The sequence below is a fragment of the Desmodus rotundus genome, chromosome 10 (genome assembly GCF_022682495.2).
Source record: "Desmodus rotundus isolate HL8 chromosome 10, HLdesRot8A.1, whole genome shotgun sequence".
Taxonomy (NCBI): Eukaryota; Metazoa; Chordata; class Mammalia; order Chiroptera; family Phyllostomidae; genus Desmodus; species Desmodus rotundus.
The window spans coordinates 77,852,051-77,871,302 of NC_071396.1; the positions used below are offsets into that span (position 1 = coordinate 77,852,051).

The following is a 19,252-nucleotide window of genomic DNA, read 5'->3' on the forward strand; positions in this document are numbered from 1 at the left end:
CAGCACAATGTGACCTGGTGGTATCCAAACGAGCAGACGTACATTGGGTCTGATTCCTTCCCCACGCAGTAGGATGGATGTCTTCCCAGCTGCACTGGGTCCGGAGTGAAAAGGTTAAATATGACTGAGGTTAGGGCTATGATATGCTCAAGAGCAGACTTCATTTCCAAGGGTGCGGGCAATTATTATTTTTTCAATGGTAGAGTAACTAGAAAAAGAAAACACACAAATACACTCATATCTAATGGTAAACTGAATTTATTTCCTCTTGGAAAACAATTCCAGTAATCTCCAGGTTCAGACCGCAGAGTAAACATTAATAACAGTAACATACAGGTTAGTTCAACTGATTCAAGAATTTGGCTGTGTGAAATCATTAAGGAAAACCTTGAACACTCAAAGCTTCAAATGTATCCAGGAAAAAAAATTCTTTGACAGTCTACATAACAACTATTGCATATATAGTGATGCTACCTGTCACATCGCAAGGCTTACAAATATATATACGGGCCTTATCCAGCTGTGGGTTCTGTTCTGTGAGAACATCTCTTCATGGTTTGCAAGAATCTTCAGCAATAAAAAATAGTCTCGGATTTTACCGTTGATTTACCAAAAGAGAAATTCTAGGCTTAAGTGTAAATAAAAGGAAGTCCAAATATTGTCTCGTGTGTAACACAGTTGTCTTAATCTGTCTTCCTTGAAAATACTTTCTCTTAAGCCATTTCGCTCACTTTTTTTTTTTTAAATCTTGCCTGAATAGGGCCCAAGTCCACTAGTCTTTATAAGACCATTTTAGTTTCAGACGACATAATACATGTGCAACACTTTATATACAAAGAGTCTATCCGGTGCTCAAAAGTTCAAACACATGAACATCCAACAGCTTTGATAATACAGGTTTTATGGTACAATACAATGTTTCTGAATAATATACATTAACAATGAAAGTTTCGTGCAAAGAGTAAAACATGTTCCCTTTTTGTGCCACAGAAGGAATTCTCCTCCACAGCCCGTACTTGCACTAACTGCTGTGCTGGGTCATCGTGTGATTCTGGAACAAAACAGAAAGAGGAGGGAAAAACACTTAAGTGACTGTATTTTCATCAGACTGAGTATCTGTGGAGGCTGACTGATTCATGACACCACGAACAGTGTGTTTCGTACCCTGATGCATAGGTGCTCGTGGGCCCCGACTCCACCCTGCCCAGGAGTAGGAGGAGCGAGGGGCAGGGCCAGGGGCCCCCCCTGCGGTGAGGCCATTGGCCTGTATCTTCCTTTCCTCTGCCTCTGCCTTGCCTTCCCTTCAGAGTACCCTCCTGCCTGCCACTGTCTCTTCTTATCAAAACACAACCCATTTTTCAGTGACCCGGTAGCAGCACTATTTGAACAGTTTCCTTCATCTGTGCATTATTTCCATTGATTACAAATGCTTTTGTTCGGACCACTCTTGGATGGCGAACATCTTGACAGCAGAGGCTCTATCTGTCCCTGAGCAGAAACTTTAAAGGCAAAAGCTGCCTGGCCAACACCTGACGGCGGGGCAGAAGCTTCTCCAGCTCCTCTCCTGCAGGTATGCTCAGGGCCCTGCACCACGTGGCTTAGGAGCAGATGACAGCAGCCAGCAGCCACTCCCCCATCTCCAGCTGAGGCAGCCTTTGCTGTATTTGGGTACATTCCTCTCCATCCACAGAGCATGTCCTGTTTCTGAATGAACAACTTCTTTCCAAATTGTGAGAGGCCAGCTGGGAGCCCTGGGACTGTGGCCTGCAAAGGGGGCAGCTCCGTGCATTCATTTGGAGCATAAGTCTAGAGGTGGCCTGATTTCCACCCACACTCCTCTGCACTTCCCCTGAGTCATGTTCTCCCAACTCTCATGGGACATCACCACCCGCCCCGTTCCTTCTGATCGGAATCTTGAGCCCTAGCTCAGAATACCACCACTTCCATGCTCACCTCATCTAAAATTATTTTTTTCTCTTCTTGTATTTCCTACCGCACTTTCTACTGCTTATATAGTGCACTCGTAGGTCTTGTCTTCTGGTATTGGCAGGCGTGGCTCTCTGTCTACATCAGTAATTCCTGTGTTCATTCATTTATTCATTCCTTCACAAGCGTCTGTTGAACACTTGCATCACCACCTGAGGTGGCCACAGCATCGCCGTGCTCAGTAAGGACGATCTGGCCAACTGAGGGACTGCCTATGGACAAGAGCCACGGAAGGGAGAAGGATGCTGCCTGCCGTCATGCCTTCCTTCCAAGTGCTCACAGTCTAAATAAGAAAGTCACGTGGGCACATTATGGTAAAGCAGTGTGGCAGAATTATATTAAAAAGGAACATAGAGATGTCACAACTACACCTAACCTTGCCTGCCCTTCGCGGAAAGGCTTCGCAGTGCAGGTAATATGCGACATTTCAGCTGAGGCTGGAGACAGGAGAAGGCATTCGGGATGCAGGGAGGGCCTCCAGGTCAAGAGACCACAGCGCCAAAGGCAATGAAGCAAAACTCTGCAAGGTGTGTTTGTGCACCCGCAATCCTTCAGATTGGCTGGCGTTTTCTAGGGTGCCCTGAACCAGAGTACCGATGAGGAAGGAAGGTGGGGGTGGGGCAGATTATGAAGAACCTTCTGTACCTTGCTAAGGACGTCAGACTTTGCTTTCTAGGTGAAGAGGACCTGTGGAAGTTTTTAAGCACAGGACTTCGTCTTAGAGAGCTCTGCTATCTTTTTGTCCCCCAGAACAGCTAGCCAAAAGCCTGCTCAGTGCATATGTGCCGTTGACCAGAGGCTTGGCTGCGGATGCCTGCCGAGCCGTGGCTGAGGGCTCCGGTGAGGGAGATGGGAGACCGTGAAGAGGACCCGGGTTTTCTGTTCCATTTCAGACTTGGCTCATTTTTGAAAACTGAACACAAACAATAATGCTGAGAAACATCATTTCATTCTCCCTTGTTTGAAACAGCTAGTTTGATTAATTCAGTGAAAGATAAGCTGGATTTTTTTCCTCAGTAGTCTTAGCCTCAGAGTGCACATAGGAGCAGAATATTTTTATGTCAACTCTCTTTTTCTTTATATTCATTTTAAATACTTCTGAAAATCCTTTTTAACCAGCAGGTAGATTAAAAAGTAATCAAAATATGGATGAGACTAAAGAGCTTTCCCATTTCCTTAAAAAAAAAGCACAGTTACGATTAGAGAGGTTATAAGCAATACAAAAGTCCAGCTACTCAAAACATACTATGTGAGTTTGCTTCTACCTTTGCTGTCTCAAAGGGTCAAGTCTGACATTAGAGAAAGGTTTTTTTTTTATTTTAAAAGAAGAATTTAAAAAATAAATACAAGTCATGATCATTGTTACCTAAATGGTAGGACACTAACAGCAGATAGGAAATTTTTATTTTATACCATAATCAAAGTAAAAAAAAATCAGCTTGATAACATTATTTAAAATGGTTAATGTGTTTACAAAAGACATTCAACGTTTGATAGGGTTCTAGAGGTTAATAAAGGAAGATCCGCTGCAACCCCTCCAGTGCTTCTGTATACGCCTCTATCAAGATAGTGCACAACACGATCTAGCACCACAAACCGGCCATCGCGGGTGGCAGCGGTTTCCCTTGCATGCTTTCATCCTAAACTAAAGCCGTATAGGTCTCCTCAGAGCTGGGGGGAAAAAAGAACAAATACATGAATCACTTATTGCAACAGATTGAAGTTGCCACACTAAAGGAGTTATGCTTTGCATATTAAGAGAGAGAATATAAATCATTTGAGAGGACTAGAATATGGCTTGTGAAGTTCAAGCTTATGCAGAAATAAAGAGCTCCAATAAAAACATCTAAATGGGAAATCTGGCCTGAAAAATGGTAAAGGCAGAAAGCTCCCCTGCCTACCCTTGAGATCACTTATGTATTGTCACTTTTTTGTTCTTTTCCAGGAAAGACAGGCCCCCCATTCTTGGTGCCCACCACTGTCAGGGCCTCTTGAGGCAGGAAGGAGTATGTTCCTAGGTGGTCCTGGGAAATAGGCATACAAGCATTGAAAGAAAAAGAAGTCCATCCTCAAGGGCTTGCCCTCACCCCGTAGGAGGGTCCCTGGGATGTGTCCATTCCCCTCCCAAAGCGGTATTCCGAGCCCCTGAAATTACAAATGGCCTACTTTCATTTTCTGAAGGAAGGAAGGAATGGATGTCTGAACTGCACAGATTATTGAGTTGGCTTTTCGGGGTTGGAGAGAACAGATAGGGCATCAGTCTCTAGACTTCAGTGAAGATCCTTTGATAAGAGAACCAAGAAGTCACTTCATAGGAGCCCCTTCTGTATTTTGTGTTTTAAATATCACAGACATCATTTCTTTACAAGGGGAGACAAGAAGCAAGCGGGAAAGATGAACACAGACCAGAGAAGCCCTAAGCACAAAGAGGGTAGGCTCTGCGAGTGGTTGGCTGGCCCTGGCTCCCCTCCAGGCCACGGAGCAGACCCCGAGTCTCTGCAGCACCCACATGGGCACAGAGAGGAGAAAGCACCTCCAGGCCATCAGAGAACAAGTCTTCCCTCCTAAGTTTCCTGCTCTTCAGGTCCAGAGGAAACCGCTACACTAGAACAAAGCCGTGGGTAATCTCACCAATTTTACACAGCAATTCACAGTCCCCAAAGTACTTTAATGCAATGACAGGTTATGAGAAAAAATATCTGTTCCAATGAAGGGAAAGTGTTTTACATAATCGAGGAGAACATCAGTGCAACACGGATGGTGTTATGGGGGGGGGGGTGGTGATGACAGAAAAGGAAGTAGGAAGTAAAGAAAACTTCTGTAATCCCACAGAGAGCCATATTCTACTCTACAAAAAGCCATCTCTTGGAGACCCCATGTCTAAGTAACTGAAAATTGCAAACCATTAATCCCAGTTATGAACAGTTGTTTTACACGAGGGGGGTTTGTCTAAAAAAAATCAAATCCAGAACACACCTAAAAGCTTAAAAGAAGATCTATCTAGGTATGATACCTTAATAACTAGGTTTCAAAAACAAAAAACACTCTAGTATAAAGGGCCCCATTTGAAAGGAGTGTGTTCTATTTTTTTCTCTTTAAATGCGAAATTAAACTTAGAAAGCTAAAAAACAGATGAGGACCTACCTTAAAAATTCCCTTCTAGCACTATGTATTTCTTTAGAAATATGAAATGCCTTTCATTTTACAGGACTGGAATTCTCATTTTGGGCTTGGCACTCTAACAAATGATTAATTCAGCCTCCTCCTTTCTGAGAGCTGACCACATTTACTGGTCAAACGATTTAATCCTATTTAAAACACGGTCCAAGCAAAATATTTTGAAATAAATATAAAAACCCATGATCCCCTGAAACTTCACCTGGCCAAGCTATCCCATTTTCTTTCAATCTTGATGTGAATTTGAGTATTTGTCCCAATAACAATGATGAACTTAAGCTTTGGAGGGAAGCCGGGGGGGGGGGGGGGGGGGGCAGGGAGTGGGAGGGTGAGGAACTGGGTTTGGGGGAGGAGAAGGGGTAGTCTACCTTCCCAGGATGGAAAAGTTAAATTCCCACCCCCAGAACTTGGGCCACTGATTGTCCAACTTCTTGGCAGAGGCCGCGTCTCGTCTGGGCTTTGAACCTTCCCTTGGCATTGGCAAAATGTTAAGTAGCGACGGTAATAAAAATAAAAACTGCATTTGAATGGAAGTTTTGTGAGAGCTGTTGACTCAAAGACGTTCATCATTTTTACCAGGACTTGTCTATTTATAGCCTTTTGTCTCTAACAAATTCTGACAAGCTTTTAAAACTAAGAAAGAGAGCCAGCAGGCTACTAAAAAAAAAAAAAAAAAAAAGAGAGAAAAAAAAAAACCCCAAAACAAAACAAGCTTTCCACTAATTCACCGTGCCATTAGAATCTTGAATTTAAACTGCAGTTGTATCCAATTGAAATGAGATGCTTTCCAACCAGATGAAATAGCAGGCAATTGTGGCTCTGCAGCAACGCAAGGCGGGAAGACACAGAGAAATATGAAGATGAAATGTGGCTGTTGCTTTCAGCAGATGGTGACAGCGCCATGGCAGCATGTTGTTTTCCTTTAGTTGAAGAATGCAAACATTTGTAATCAATCATCGCTGATTAACTAATTATATTACCCTTCCTTTTATCACTAGGGTTGGACCTTTGTCAGTAGACACTATGGATAATCTGTATGCTCTTATTTTTCTAGAAGCATTTTCCAGCACACACAGAGGCGTGCAGTCACAGGCTGCGAACAGAATTCTACATCACCGTCCACCTTTAAAGCACTATTGCTTTTTTATTTCTTTTCTTTCTTTCTTTTTTTTTTTTCAAACAAAAGCAATTGGTTTCCAACAGGCTGGATAATAAGTCTTTTGACCTGCATTCTTCTTTGACCCATTAAGGTCACCCCTGCGCTCAGGCATAGAGCTGACTTAGGAAATGCCTGCAAGTCCTACATTTCATCTCCTGCCCACTCAAAATAAAGCTTTCTTTAAATGTGTCTGTACGGGTCCCTGAAGGCCAAAGAGACATCCCTGTAGTGGGCAATGGAGGGACAGAAGCTTCTGCCTTTATTAATGAATGCAGACCATTATGAGTCTGGCTGGCTCCTTCCCTGTTCCCAGAAGCATATACTGTACGTGACTTAAAATGCTAGAATATTGACACAAAGCGAGCCAGGCACCCCTAAGGAAAATTACTCCTTGGATATAATGTAGGCTCGTAACAGCTATTAGAGTACAAAATAAAACCCTCCGGGATCAAACTGACATATACCGCATTCTACCTAGTCCTCAAACATTAGAAGAATTTCTTTGTGAAGGCATTCTCAAGGACAGCGTTAAACTGACTTTTGTAGCAATCTGCAACAGCATTTTGGCTTAGAGCTTTTAGTACTAAATCTCTGGTTTGAATCAATATAAGTACTATATCTTCTACATTAATCAATACATTTGGTTCAATACCTGTTCTATTAAATTATACTTTCTAATCAAGATTTTTACATTTCCCCCTCTCTCTTTTTTCCTCCCCAACTTCTTTTGCTGGTAAAATACTTTTAAAAGTGTACAGCGCTAACGATGACAGGATACTGGTTTATTCCCCGCCCCCAATAAGGTGCAGAAAAGACCATCACAACGCAAAGGGCAGCCTTTAAACATCTTCATAAGGTTACCGGGATGTGAATGCAATGAATTAACACTTTCAAAGTCTACACAATTACAAAAGTACTCTTATTTTTAAATTAATTGAAAGTGAATAGCTACAGCTCTGGAAGCATCATTAGGAATATTCCAAAAATCACACCAAAGATCCCCATCATCCAAAAGTTCCAATCAGACCCCACGGTGCCCCCCCCCCCGAAGTTTCCATTACCCACTAACTATATGATTCCTGGCTGGAGAAACATCGAGGAATTGGATGTGGAAGACCTTGGCCAGTAAACATCAGGAACACATATGTGGATGTGTGCATTTTTGTGAGATAGGTTTTATGCTATTGAATAGTCTCTAAAAGACAACATATAATATTTCCCACAGTGCTATGAGAATCTAAGAAACATATTCATATATTGGATTTTCACAGCCAGGGGAGTTGACTCATAATTTCTACTTTGGTCAAATTTACTAAAATGAGGTCCTACTCTTTTATTTTGACATCGCAATGGCATTTCTGAGACGGTCTGTCATGATATGCCTTTTGCCCCCTCCCTCATGCCGTGGATGTTGCATTTGTGATCAAGTTTGCACTGACAGAATTTCCCTTTCCATTTTTTCATGGTAATGTCATCACCATGAACTCACAGAGACACTGACGCATTTTCTTTTGACATTTAACAGTTCACATGGGCTTGGCCTGACATCTCAAAGCATTTTCTGGGTGACACGCAGCCACATTAAAGCAAAAGGTGAAATGGCATCATCAGAAGTGACCAGAAAAATACAAGATATTAGAGGCAGAAAAGGACTACTAGGTTATTCGGTTTTCCCCTTGCTGGAACAGAATGATTTTAAGAAATTTCTATTCCAAGCCAGTGTTAAATGGTTCTGGCAATGAAGCGCCCACCACACCCCCCATAGGAAATGATTTCACATTCTAATAAGCCTTGCTGATGGGCACCGTTGTTGTTCTGGGCAGACACACTAAATAAACCTAGAAAGGGGTGGTGGGAGGTAACCCGGAAGCATATGGACAAAGCTTGACTAAATATGAAGTGGGGGAGAGAGAGAGAGAGAGATCTCCAAAGTAACCTCGAGACAATCCAGTGAGCTGCTTCTTAGTCATTTTACAAAATCCATGCTATTCAACTGTTTCATGATGGATTCTAAAAGGCCAGTAGGCCTGTCTCGTGATGAGGTTTCCCAGCTTCAGCACCGGTGACACACTGGGCTAGACACTTTGTTCAGGGGGGCTGTCCTGGACGTGCAGCTCGTTCAGCAGCATCCCTGGACCCCACCAGCAATGTGCAGGGGCACCTTCCAGCTGTGACAACCAGAAATGCCTCCAGACGTTGCCACAGATCGGCGGGTGGGAAAACATCGCCCTCCATTGAGGACCACTGCTTCACCGTGTTAAACACACTGAGCCTGCTGGGTCATGCGTAGGCACACAACTTAGTCTTCAGTCTGAGATGGCAGTTTCCAACCTTTTTCATCTCACGGCATGCATAGACCAATTACTGAAGTTCTGGGGCACACGAAAAAATATATTTTTTGCCAATCTGACCAATAAAAGGTATAATTTTGATTCATTTACATCTACAGACCTTGTTGTGTTGGCTGTTGTCATTTGTTTTATTTGACAATGTAAAGGAAAAGAGGTCAGTGCCCCTGACTAAATAGGCAGGTATTGCATGTTTCAAAAATCCTTGTAGCACACTGGTTAAAGATCGCTGGTCTAAGAGGTATCTCTTCCATCAATTAAAAAAAAAACAGATAGCAAAAAGGATGCATATGGAACTATACTGCATGAAATTAAAAAAAAACAGTTAATGGGTAAGATGAGCAGTTGTTAATAAATTGTGGAAAGGATTCTTGGAGGTATACAGGGTCCGGCACAAATAACACCCCTTCTTATTATAAAATCTTTTATTTTGAAATCATAAGCATGTAATTCTGTAACATAACATTATCACACTCAAGCACACCATATGACATTTTAGGTGAAATGTTCAAATTAAAAATCTAGCACACCCATATTATCACCCTACCAACCACCCTCAAGCAGGCGTTACTTCCGCGGGACTCTGTATAATAAGTGGTGTTGTTCATCTGAAGAACTGAGTCTCTCTAAAAACGTCCACTCGTGCAGCAATTCACTAGAGCCTCCCATGTGCCACCAACGAACAGAGGTGGTACCTTGTAGTGGCAATTAATCAAGTCTACTTCAGGAATATTTGCAATCGAATAAAGGATAAAGGGATCCAAATACTAAACTCTGGAAATTAATATTGAGGGTATGGAAACAACCACCTACTTTGAAAGAACTGCAGAGCCACTATCCTCAACTTGCTGCTCTAGAGCCAACCACAAAATCTACTGGACCTCTGAGTAAATGTGTCAGAGAACCAAAGAGAGAGTTTCAGAGCTGAGAGGGTCCTGACAGCATCTGGTCCAATATCTTATTTTACAGATGAGGAAATTAAGTCCCAGAGAGTTGAAGTTCAACTGTCAAGGTCTTATAGCTCCTCCAGTGGCTGAGCTGCCTTCAGGCATGAAGTGACTGGTGAGCGGTGCTGGTGGCTGTGTTCTAATCCCTGGGCTGGGCCAGCTGCTGAGATGACAGATGCTCACCGTCATGGCACTCAGCAGACATGGGGAGGACAGGGAGCTATGGGCCACAGAACAAGGGCCCCTCATCTCCTGTGAGGAGCCACACTTACCTGGTGCTGGAGTGAGGAGGAGAAAGAGGTGAGAAAGGAGTGGTGGGCTCCAGGAGTAGGGAGCTAGCAGGAGTCAGGCTGAGGTCTGCAGCAAGGGGACGCTGTTTAGGACTCAAAGCATCTCTGGGGTGAAGGCTTCTCAGGCTGGCCAGGGAGGCAGGGAGGCAGTGCAAAAGGGCCTATCCTCACTGCAGGTGGTCTTTTTTTGTATCACACCAAGCTGGAAAAGCCTATGATGATTAATAGTCACAAGAACAGCCACCTCATTAGCCTGAGCTTAGTCCAATGTGAATCTTCAGAAGCCTATGCAAAGACTAACTTTTAAAATAATGCCATGTCCAAAGTGCTAATGTTGAACAATTTCTAGGATTTTGGTAATTAAACATACAGAGAAATAAAATAAGCCACTCTGGTCTACTGGCTTTTAAAGGATAAACACTGCTGGTGGGGAATATATAAGAAATGTTAATGTACAGTTTCATTTTTCCTTAAGAACTTAGGTAGTAAAGTTTCAGGCACTAGCTGACTGGCCCCTGTCTGATTTGCATACCTGATGGATTGAAAGTTTCCCTTCTTGGAACTGATCATACCCTTCACTATCTATTACACCGAGGAAAAAAAGTCTGAATTAGACAAACAGGCTGAAAAGAGCAAAATGAGCACTGGAAAATATATTAAAAGTATACTGTTTATTTTTTCACAGAAAACAATACATTGATCTACCTATTTACACACAAGACACTAACAGAAATTTTAAATCAAACTAGAAAAGCCAGCAAAAGTGAAAGAGGCTGCAGCTTGAAGATTCTGTGCAGACTCTGGAATTGCAGGGCTCCAGCATATTGTGGGGCAGACGGCTTTGATGGGCAGTACAGTCTAATAAGATATTCAGGGATGAAGGCTGTGTTTCACAGACAGATGTGTCTATGTGCCAGTTGTTGCTAAGCTTTAATTTTTCCCCCTGTAATGTTTAATTGATCACACTGGCGCTTTCTAAACTAGAACATCTGTAAACAAGGTTAAGAATGACCTCCTTCCAATTTTACATTCACGAACAGTGCCCCTTCTTCGTGCTCTAATTTTAGATACCTTAAAGATAAATAAATCTGTGGAAGGAAACAAAAAGGAAGCTTGTCTGGCACTGCAATGTGTTCATCGTGGGCGAATACAGATTTCCTCTCTGCCTGGCTCTTGGTGCGCAGAACTGACTCGTGGTGCTCGAGCCATCTTCAGATATCCGCTTCCCAGTCAAACGCAATTAAACAAACTTCTGCTAAATATTTAACAGCCTTGTGTAGTAATTAGCTGCAATAATAGGAGCTTAAATTGATAATTGCTCAGAAACGTCCTCTTGCAAACATTACAAATTTCCACCTCCTCCCCTTTCTCTTAGATTTTGAATCCCAGAAGGTCTTTTAGGAAAGGATGTAGTTAGTGCAAGTGCCCACGGTCGTATCACTGGGCCCAAGATCGCGCACTCCAGTTGGGTTGTGCTACCACTTGCTGCACGACTCCACTCCCTTCACGTCTTTCACTGCTGTTTCTGAAATCCATGACATTGAAAGTTCTGTACCTGCGCGCTGCTGGAGCAGCGCATTGATTTACACACTGACTGGCAGGCTTAGGATTTAAACTCTGGCCCACTAGATTCCAAAGGTCATCTGATTAGAATGGGAGCAGCGCGCGCGTTGTCATTTATATTCAAAGGGTAACCTTTGTGGGGAGAAGGCGGGAGGAATGATGCTTTCTGCTTTCCCACTTGATATGGACAAGGATTCCCTTCAAGAAAATGCCAATAATTATGAAAAATTGTTTATTGGACTTGGGCAAAAAGCAAAAGAAATGCCACTTCCTTGCAGTGTATTATTTCTTTTATTAAAAATACTGTCACACTCTCTAGGAGGTAAAGTCACATTAAGAGTAAGTCAAACATGTAATAAATCATCGAGAACAGAAAAAAAGTCTTTCTCCATCATAAGCAACCAAATGCTTGTCGACTAGGGCACTGGCTTTAGAAAACACACACACAAAGAATAAGACTACAAGGACAATGCATTAGTTACATGATTTACTTAATTAAACTGCTGAAGTGTGAGTGTGCATGTGCATGCGGGTCCCTGTGCACACCCACGCCTGAGCTGGATGTCGGTGTGTGCACATGCTGTGGAGAGGCGGAGTTACGTGTGTGGGTTCTACAGGTAAGATCCCTGGTGCTTGCCTTTGATTTTTCTGTCCCTCCGGGCTCATATTTCTGGAGAACACAATTAGGAGGAGCCCTAAGCAGCCCCTGTTTTGAAATCTAAGAAAGTCCTATTTAAAATGCAAATATTTTACAAACCCAATTCTATTTGGGTTCTCTCACTTTAAATTTTAAAAAATCTTCCTTTGGCAAGAGGAGAAAAATTTCGCACGCGAATTTAGTGCTTTTTTCCTTTGCTTGCTCTCTTTCCTTTCCCTTATCCCTGCGTGTTTTTGTGTTCTGTACAAAGTTTCTTTTCTGTAATCCAATCCATGTAGATAAGACCTTACACATTTAATACAGTGCATTAATTACCCCTGTACAAATGAAAAAAATTATGTTGAATGTTTCTAGACCAATATGGCTGCTAATTTCTATACAGTGCCACAGTGTCAACCCAACATGGTACAACTGGGATAGTTTTTCCAAAGGTGAAAGCACAGCTAGAGTTTCCAAAAACTCAAATTTATACACACACACACACACACATCAATAGCAGTATGTTATGTGTCAATGGCAGTAGCAGCTTTTCCAGGCTCTGCAGTCATCTGCACAAAATTATAGAGACATGCAGAAAGTTTAAATCCCCCCTTTTTTACATTCCTCGCTTGAGGATATGTTTATTGATTTTAGAGAGAGAGGAAGGGAGAGAGAGAGACATCAATGTGAGAGAGAAACGTCGATCAGTTGCCTCCGGGCCCCAGCTGGGGATCGGACCTACAACTTCGGTGTGTGCCCTGAGCAGGAATTGAACCGGCAAACTTTTGATGTATGGGACGATGCTCCAATCAACTGAGTCACCCGGCCAGGGCCAATTCCCCTTTCTGTAACAATCTCCTGCCGCCCTGCCCCCTGAAATCATGTTTCTTAGCTAGCTTACAAAAGCAAATAGAAGAAATCAGGAATGCTTAAATCACGTGTGGAAACTTGTCAGGTCTTGAGACGTGTTTGTACGCTCTCTTGTCCATCACCTCCTCTTTTCTCCGAATCATTCAGGTCTGAAAACAGCAGTGCTGCCCCCACTCTCTGCCCAGCCAAGAAGAGCCTTTACTTGCTTCGGAAACCCGCACTTGAAACTCCTACCCTCCTCCCCCCCCCCCCCGCCCCCCGCACTGTTTCTGGCATGGCGTCTAGGTCTCTGTGGGACAGTTTGCTCACCCGTCATGGTGAACAGAGCCACTAGAAGGACAGCCCTTGAATTCCCCACCCAGAGATGTGCTGTATCTATGGTGAGAGCAATCTATAACCCTCACATCCTTATATAATTTGCTACTCCAAATTAATTTTCATTCATTACCATAAAGCAATGTAATTAAAAAAATAACTCTTTAAAGTGAAGTATTTAACATGATCCTGGAAGAAAGACAGCTTTGAGGAAGACAGGGCCAGGCAGCAGGCATGGTGCACACTCATGCAAATTCAAAGGTGAGCTGTAAACAAGTACACACTGCAACACCGTGGCGCATAAAGGGCCGGCGACGGGAGGCCTCATTCTAATCAGCCCTCAAAGGAACCTGCCAGCCAGAAGTGGCACTTATTCTAATTTAAAGCCCTCATGCTTGCTTCAGTGTTGCAAAATTTATAAAAGAATAACTTCATTAAACCGCCTGGCACTTCACACGCAAATGCAAACCAGCCACAACACAGAAGGAGCTGGACAAGAGGAAGAGAAATAGTCCCAGAGAGTTGTTAACTCAGAGATTAAAATAAAGTCTGCATTTGGTTGTTTCTCTCTCTGACAATGGGGTTTGCCCTGCAACTTCCCCTCACTGAGGACTTCTGCCGCATGGCCCTTCACTTCTGTCGTGAGGCCTGTTGCTCCTGTGAATCTGCTCAATAACGCTGAAAATCACTCAAAGCGGTTCGGCAAGCCACACCACATGCAGAAATACATCTGGCAGTGTATAAAGGAACATTATTCAGTGTGCCTTTCCTGGTCTGCAGAGGAGATTGGCTCTGAACACAGCACTGTGACAGTTCCCATTCACTGGGGTACATATTTCAGACTCACCTAACTTGTTGAAAAACTAACGTAAGAAAAAAAAAATTCCCCTTAACCTCAGTCCTCAAGAAAGCACGCAACGATAAGGGTTAAGTGGAAATGACCTGCTGAAGCCACGCACAGGGCTGGAGAAAAGTTATCGTCACATTCTAAAAACACACACTTTTAAGGAAAATACTTCTTCTTCCCTGAATCAAAGAAGCAAAGAAACGCCCTAGTCCCATAACTTCGGGTGAGATTCCTAAACTACAGTGCAGCGTGTGTCAGAACACACGTCATTTTGTGCTCGACTGTCAGCATATTTTTCGAGATCATTTTTTTTGGAATGCAATGAAAAGACAAATCTTGGAGCCTGCAGAAAAACTCCAAACCTCTGAGAACGTGCGTGTCACCCACAAGTTGTACAACGCGCTGGGATCTTGAGAGACCCCGATAATGAACGACCCCTTTCCTGTGCAGTGTTTCTCATCACCCAAGGCCACATCAGTGCTAGGATTTTGCTTCTAAGACAATAGAGTAAGCATTCAAAAATCTTGAAAATGGTACTCCATGATGGATAAGAGGAAAAACCCTTCGGGGGAAATCTCTTAAGATGAATCTCCAAAGGCAGTAACAAGACTGGTTATCCCCACTGTTTCTCAATTTTGGAGCGGGGTTCATGCTGTTGGTCTGAAGAGAGACCTGTTATAGTACTCACACCAGGCTGACTGAGGACAGGTTAACACAATAGGTGTGAACACTGAAGTTATCACCTAAACAATGTAGTGAGGCCCTGGCTGGGTAGCTCTGTTGGTTGGAACATTGTCCTGATGGGTCAAGGTTGTGGGTTTGATCCCTCGGTGGGGCACAGACACCAGTCAACCAATGAATGCATCAGTAAGTGGAATGACAAACTGATGTTTTTCCTCCATTTTCAAATGAATACATTTTTTTAAATGCAGTGTGATGTCATTCATATTATTCCTAGGAACAAATATTGAAATTACTTCTCTATCATCCTTATAAATTTGTTTTATAGCACTGAAAGCTCTTTTACAGTCACATAAAGCAATCTATGGGTGAAAGTATGTTGTATTATTTTTCTTCTCCATGAATAAAATAGGACTAATCAGATGGAATGAATAAGCTAATTCAATTACAGGCAGCCTTTATTATACAATAAAATATGGATTATTGATCGTGTGGAGTTGGTGGAGCAGGATGCAAATTCAATGAATGAAACCTGCAGATTGGAGCTTATGACTATTTTTAGTCATGCTTAAATCTGCTAGAGCTGTTTTCACTTTTGAAAAACCACCAAAAGAAAACAAAACAAACTTAACCGAGTGCTTCAAAAGGGGAAAACGAAAGGTGACCCCCTGAGGGTGGGCTGGGAGCCTGAGAACACTCCCGCAACCCAGGGAGAAGTGGGCAGGCTCCTGGGCCTGTCTGCGGGGGTGGCAAGTGAAACTCATTTGTAGACTGAAATTTATGTCACAGGCATCTTGGTACAAACCCAATCTCACCCTGCAATAAGAATACATGGATTTTGATTTTACACTTGGAGGTGAACTTATTTGAAATATAACACTGGACTGTCCTAGCAAAATTCTTTTGTCTTTATCTCTTACAAAATGCAGTGATCCACTCTGGTAAGAAGAAAGCAGCTCTGAATATGAAGGTCCCATGGAAAGGAAAGCCTATGCGGCTGATCGTCAAGGAAGAAAGAAGGTGAGCTCAGGTAGTGAATGCAGATTTACACACTTCGTCCTGCCTTCCCATTTCCCCTTATAAATCTGCCCTGAGACACTAAGGCAGGCTGACTGCTATTTGTACTCTGCTACAAAGTGCAGACCAGACTGCCTCCTGTTTCCCTTATTATCTTCTTCTAGCTCTTCTGTAAAGAGACAACACTCTCGTTTTTGACCCGGTTCACACCTCTCTACCTTTTTGCAGGCCGTGCCCCCACATGGCAGCACAGACAAACATAGCGAAGGAGTCTGTGTTTTGGTAGGCATGCCTCCAAACCACAGGCAAGGGTACATGTGGCATATTTTCGGAAAGGACCCAACGCAAGGGAGGAAAGAGACATGCTCCACAATGCTGCAGAAAGTTGCAGACTGTTCGGCTACAGTCCAGAAAATGAATCCAATTTTTCATTCTGTCATTATAAATATTTCATTGCAAATGGTACTGATTTTCTGAAACTGTGGTTAAGCAAAGGGCCTCTGTGTGAATATTTAAGGAAAAAAAAAAAAAGGAGGAAGACCACGAAGAAGAAGGAGGGGGAATTAAAGGTTAGCAACCAATTAATTTCTTACTTTAAATGTAAAAGATGCTGGGAGAAATTCAACAGTGATGTAGTGTGTGACTCAAAGAAGAAGAAAAAAAAACATTTACTCTGCTCTTCTTCTGACAGTTTCTCATAAAATATCTGCAGTCCATCTATCTTTTAGTACTCCAGGCTCCTCTGGAGAGCAGAAAATGGTGGTTTAAAGCTCACTTCAGTGCCAGTCTGCGGGAGATTGCTTTCCACAGGACCCCCGCTGATGGAGGCCTAGGGGAAGAGGCCCAGGAGTTATTCAATCAGCCGGAGACTCTGGGGCGGCTGGGGGTCCTTTGAGGGCTGATTATAAAGCTGCCCTCCTGTTGCCTGCCTCGGAACAGAACGAAATGAGCAGCCTCTTGCTGAGCAGATTCTGCAAGAAGGAATTTCACCTGTCATGGAGTTTGTCAGAATTTCAGGATTTATCTTGGTGCAAAATTAATAAAATACCAGCCAGGATTTCAGGCTGACTACTCAGCTGTGTCATCTCAAAGTGATCTTTCACCCAAGAAAACATGGACAGTGAGCACAGCCATTCCTGCCCTACTTTTCCTTTGGAGGGTAAGCGAGACAATGTGCCTAATGCCACCCAGACATCAGGATGAGATTCTGAACCAATTACACACAAGGCTGAATTACGTGTGGGTGCTACTATCTTAATGCGTGACCTCTCCCCTTGCCGCTGTAGTTCGAAAGCCTCTTTGGAATAAGCCTGAGTCTGAAGCATAAAAAGACCATTTCTGCGGTTTGTAACACAGTAGGTCCCCTATGGCATCACATCTGTTAAATTCATACACTGGTATTTCAGGCTTGGATTTGATTTACCTTTTAAAAGGGAGTACTAACAACAGACTATGTTAAGAGCACATATTCGGAAACATTACAAATTAATCTTGAGTCGGCCTGAGCAACAAGGTGGTTTCACCCTTTGTTTCAACGCCCCAGCACCCTCGGGGCTCTGGGCAGAGCATGGAGTGGGAGTGGGGAGGGAGGGAGCGGACCTCTGCCAGCTCTGAGCTGCAGTGGGTTGGGCCATCTCTGCCTGTTCAACTTCAGAAGGTGTCTTGCAACACCTTCTGAATCACCACAGCTATTTTAAGTGAGGTTCTGTACAGCCCAGGGTTTGGTCATTTTGCACTTAGGCTTGGGTAGCCCTGAGGCAATTAGCTCTGGTTCTCAGAGTGGGTGGCATCGCATCACAGATGGGGGCAGCATGTGGGGACTGGGTTGGCTCTCATGCCACTGGCTGCCCCCAGCCACGGGAGAGAGTGGGCAAACATGTCTTGGATTCGACCCCAGACACTGAACTCCGCTTCAGGACAGGATTAACTTGGACTGTAATGTACACCTGTGGGGCATCCCTGGCCTCCCCACAATGAGCAGACATGGGTGCCTCTTACTAATTGGTGATTGGCAGTGCATCCTCTGGTCCCAGAGTCAGCTGTGGGTTTTAGGCAATTGCTGCTTCCCTGCTCATTTTCTAAATGACACATGTGTTCCTTCCAGCTCTTCCTCCCTAGTTCAGTGACAATCCTGTTTTGGAGAGCCACCTTTACAAAGCAGCAGTAGCCTCACAATATTAACACCTAGAGATCTCAGGAAAGTGAGAGAGAGAGGGAGAGAGGGAGAGAGGGAGAGAGAGAGGAGCAAGTGAGAGAGCTTGCAAGAAGGCACAGATGGTGGGCGGGGACGCAGGGTGCTCTCAGCAGGCTTCAGTGGAGATGCATTAACTCCACAGAGGGATGGGGGCACCCCACCAGTACTGTCATGAATTATAACTGAGTATGGGAGTGAGGACTTCGTGCCTGGCTCACAGCAAATAGACTGTTCTATTTTCTTGCACAATCACCTTTCACCCTTATAAACTCAAAGCACAGCAAAGCACGCTGCTGATATTTAATGGTAACACAGTAGCCTTTTATGTGTCTAGAAGGCACACAAACTTAGCAGATGTGCCCAGTAGTGTAAGTCCAATAATTATAAAATTTAGTTTTGGCAATGTACAAAAGGAAACCTTCCACGGGCGGGTCTTGTTTCCAGTGAGAGGCGGGCTTCTGCCAGCTGAGGAGCAGGATCAAAGCAGGAGGGGCCCCGAAAGGAAGATGCCAGGCTCCCAGACATGCTGGGTACAAGGAAAAAGCCTCCCTTTTGCAAACTTTCTCCTCCTCTTTCAGGAAGACACTTCCTGCCTTCCTGCCTGGTGAGCTCCCCCACTCACTCATTCACTGAAGTTATCAATGAAGGAGGCCTGTTATTTCAGGCAGTTTAAAATTTCACCACTTTTAAAGGACTCCTTTACCCTGCCTTTCACTCCCGTTTACGCCTCAGAGTTGCTGTTTTAAATGACAGCACCGCGAGCACTGCTTTTAAGCACTATTCATCTCGCCCGCCACATCCACATAGCAGGCTTTTACAGAAACACGGCTCTCTCTCCAATAAGGGGAACTTACTCCTTCATAGCTGCAGGGCAGAGCCTGTTACGAGCTGTAGATTCGCTGCAAATATAACAATAAAGGATACAAATGTGAATTCCTCTTAAAATACACGCTTGGCTCTGAAGCTGCCTTGCCTTAGCAAACTCGATCAAGAGCAGCCCATCAATCTTTCTCCAAATGCGCGGCAACAGCTCATTTCACGCGGCTGTCCAAAGGGTTGCTACGTCCCTGGACCTGAAGATGCTGGGGCGAATTTTTTTGCTCATTCAGGGGATTTATAGTTGAAGGCCATGATTACCATCTCTCTTACTCTAATTGTCACAACAGTTGGACATGGACGTGGTGTTCTCCAATAGTCGGATAAAGTTTGCAAACACAAAGG

General features: G+C 43.7%; 1 protein-coding gene across 3 annotated transcripts in view; it reads right to left on the minus strand.

Moving 5' to 3' along the window:
- Positions 1 to 241: 241 nt before the first annotated feature.
- The window catches only part of ZNF521 (zinc finger protein 521), a 281,402-nt gene continuing 262,391 nt past the window's right edge, over positions 242 to 19,252 (minus strand). For all 3 annotated transcript variants that reach the window (XM_024580461.4, XM_045187887.3, XM_045187888.2), the window contains one exon: positions 242 to 1,051. In XM_024580461.4, the coding sequence (XP_024436229.1) occupies positions 1,022 to 1,051 (30 nt within the window). In that variant the 3' untranslated portion in view covers positions 242 to 1,021. The remainder of the gene's footprint in view (positions 1,052 to 19,252) is intronic.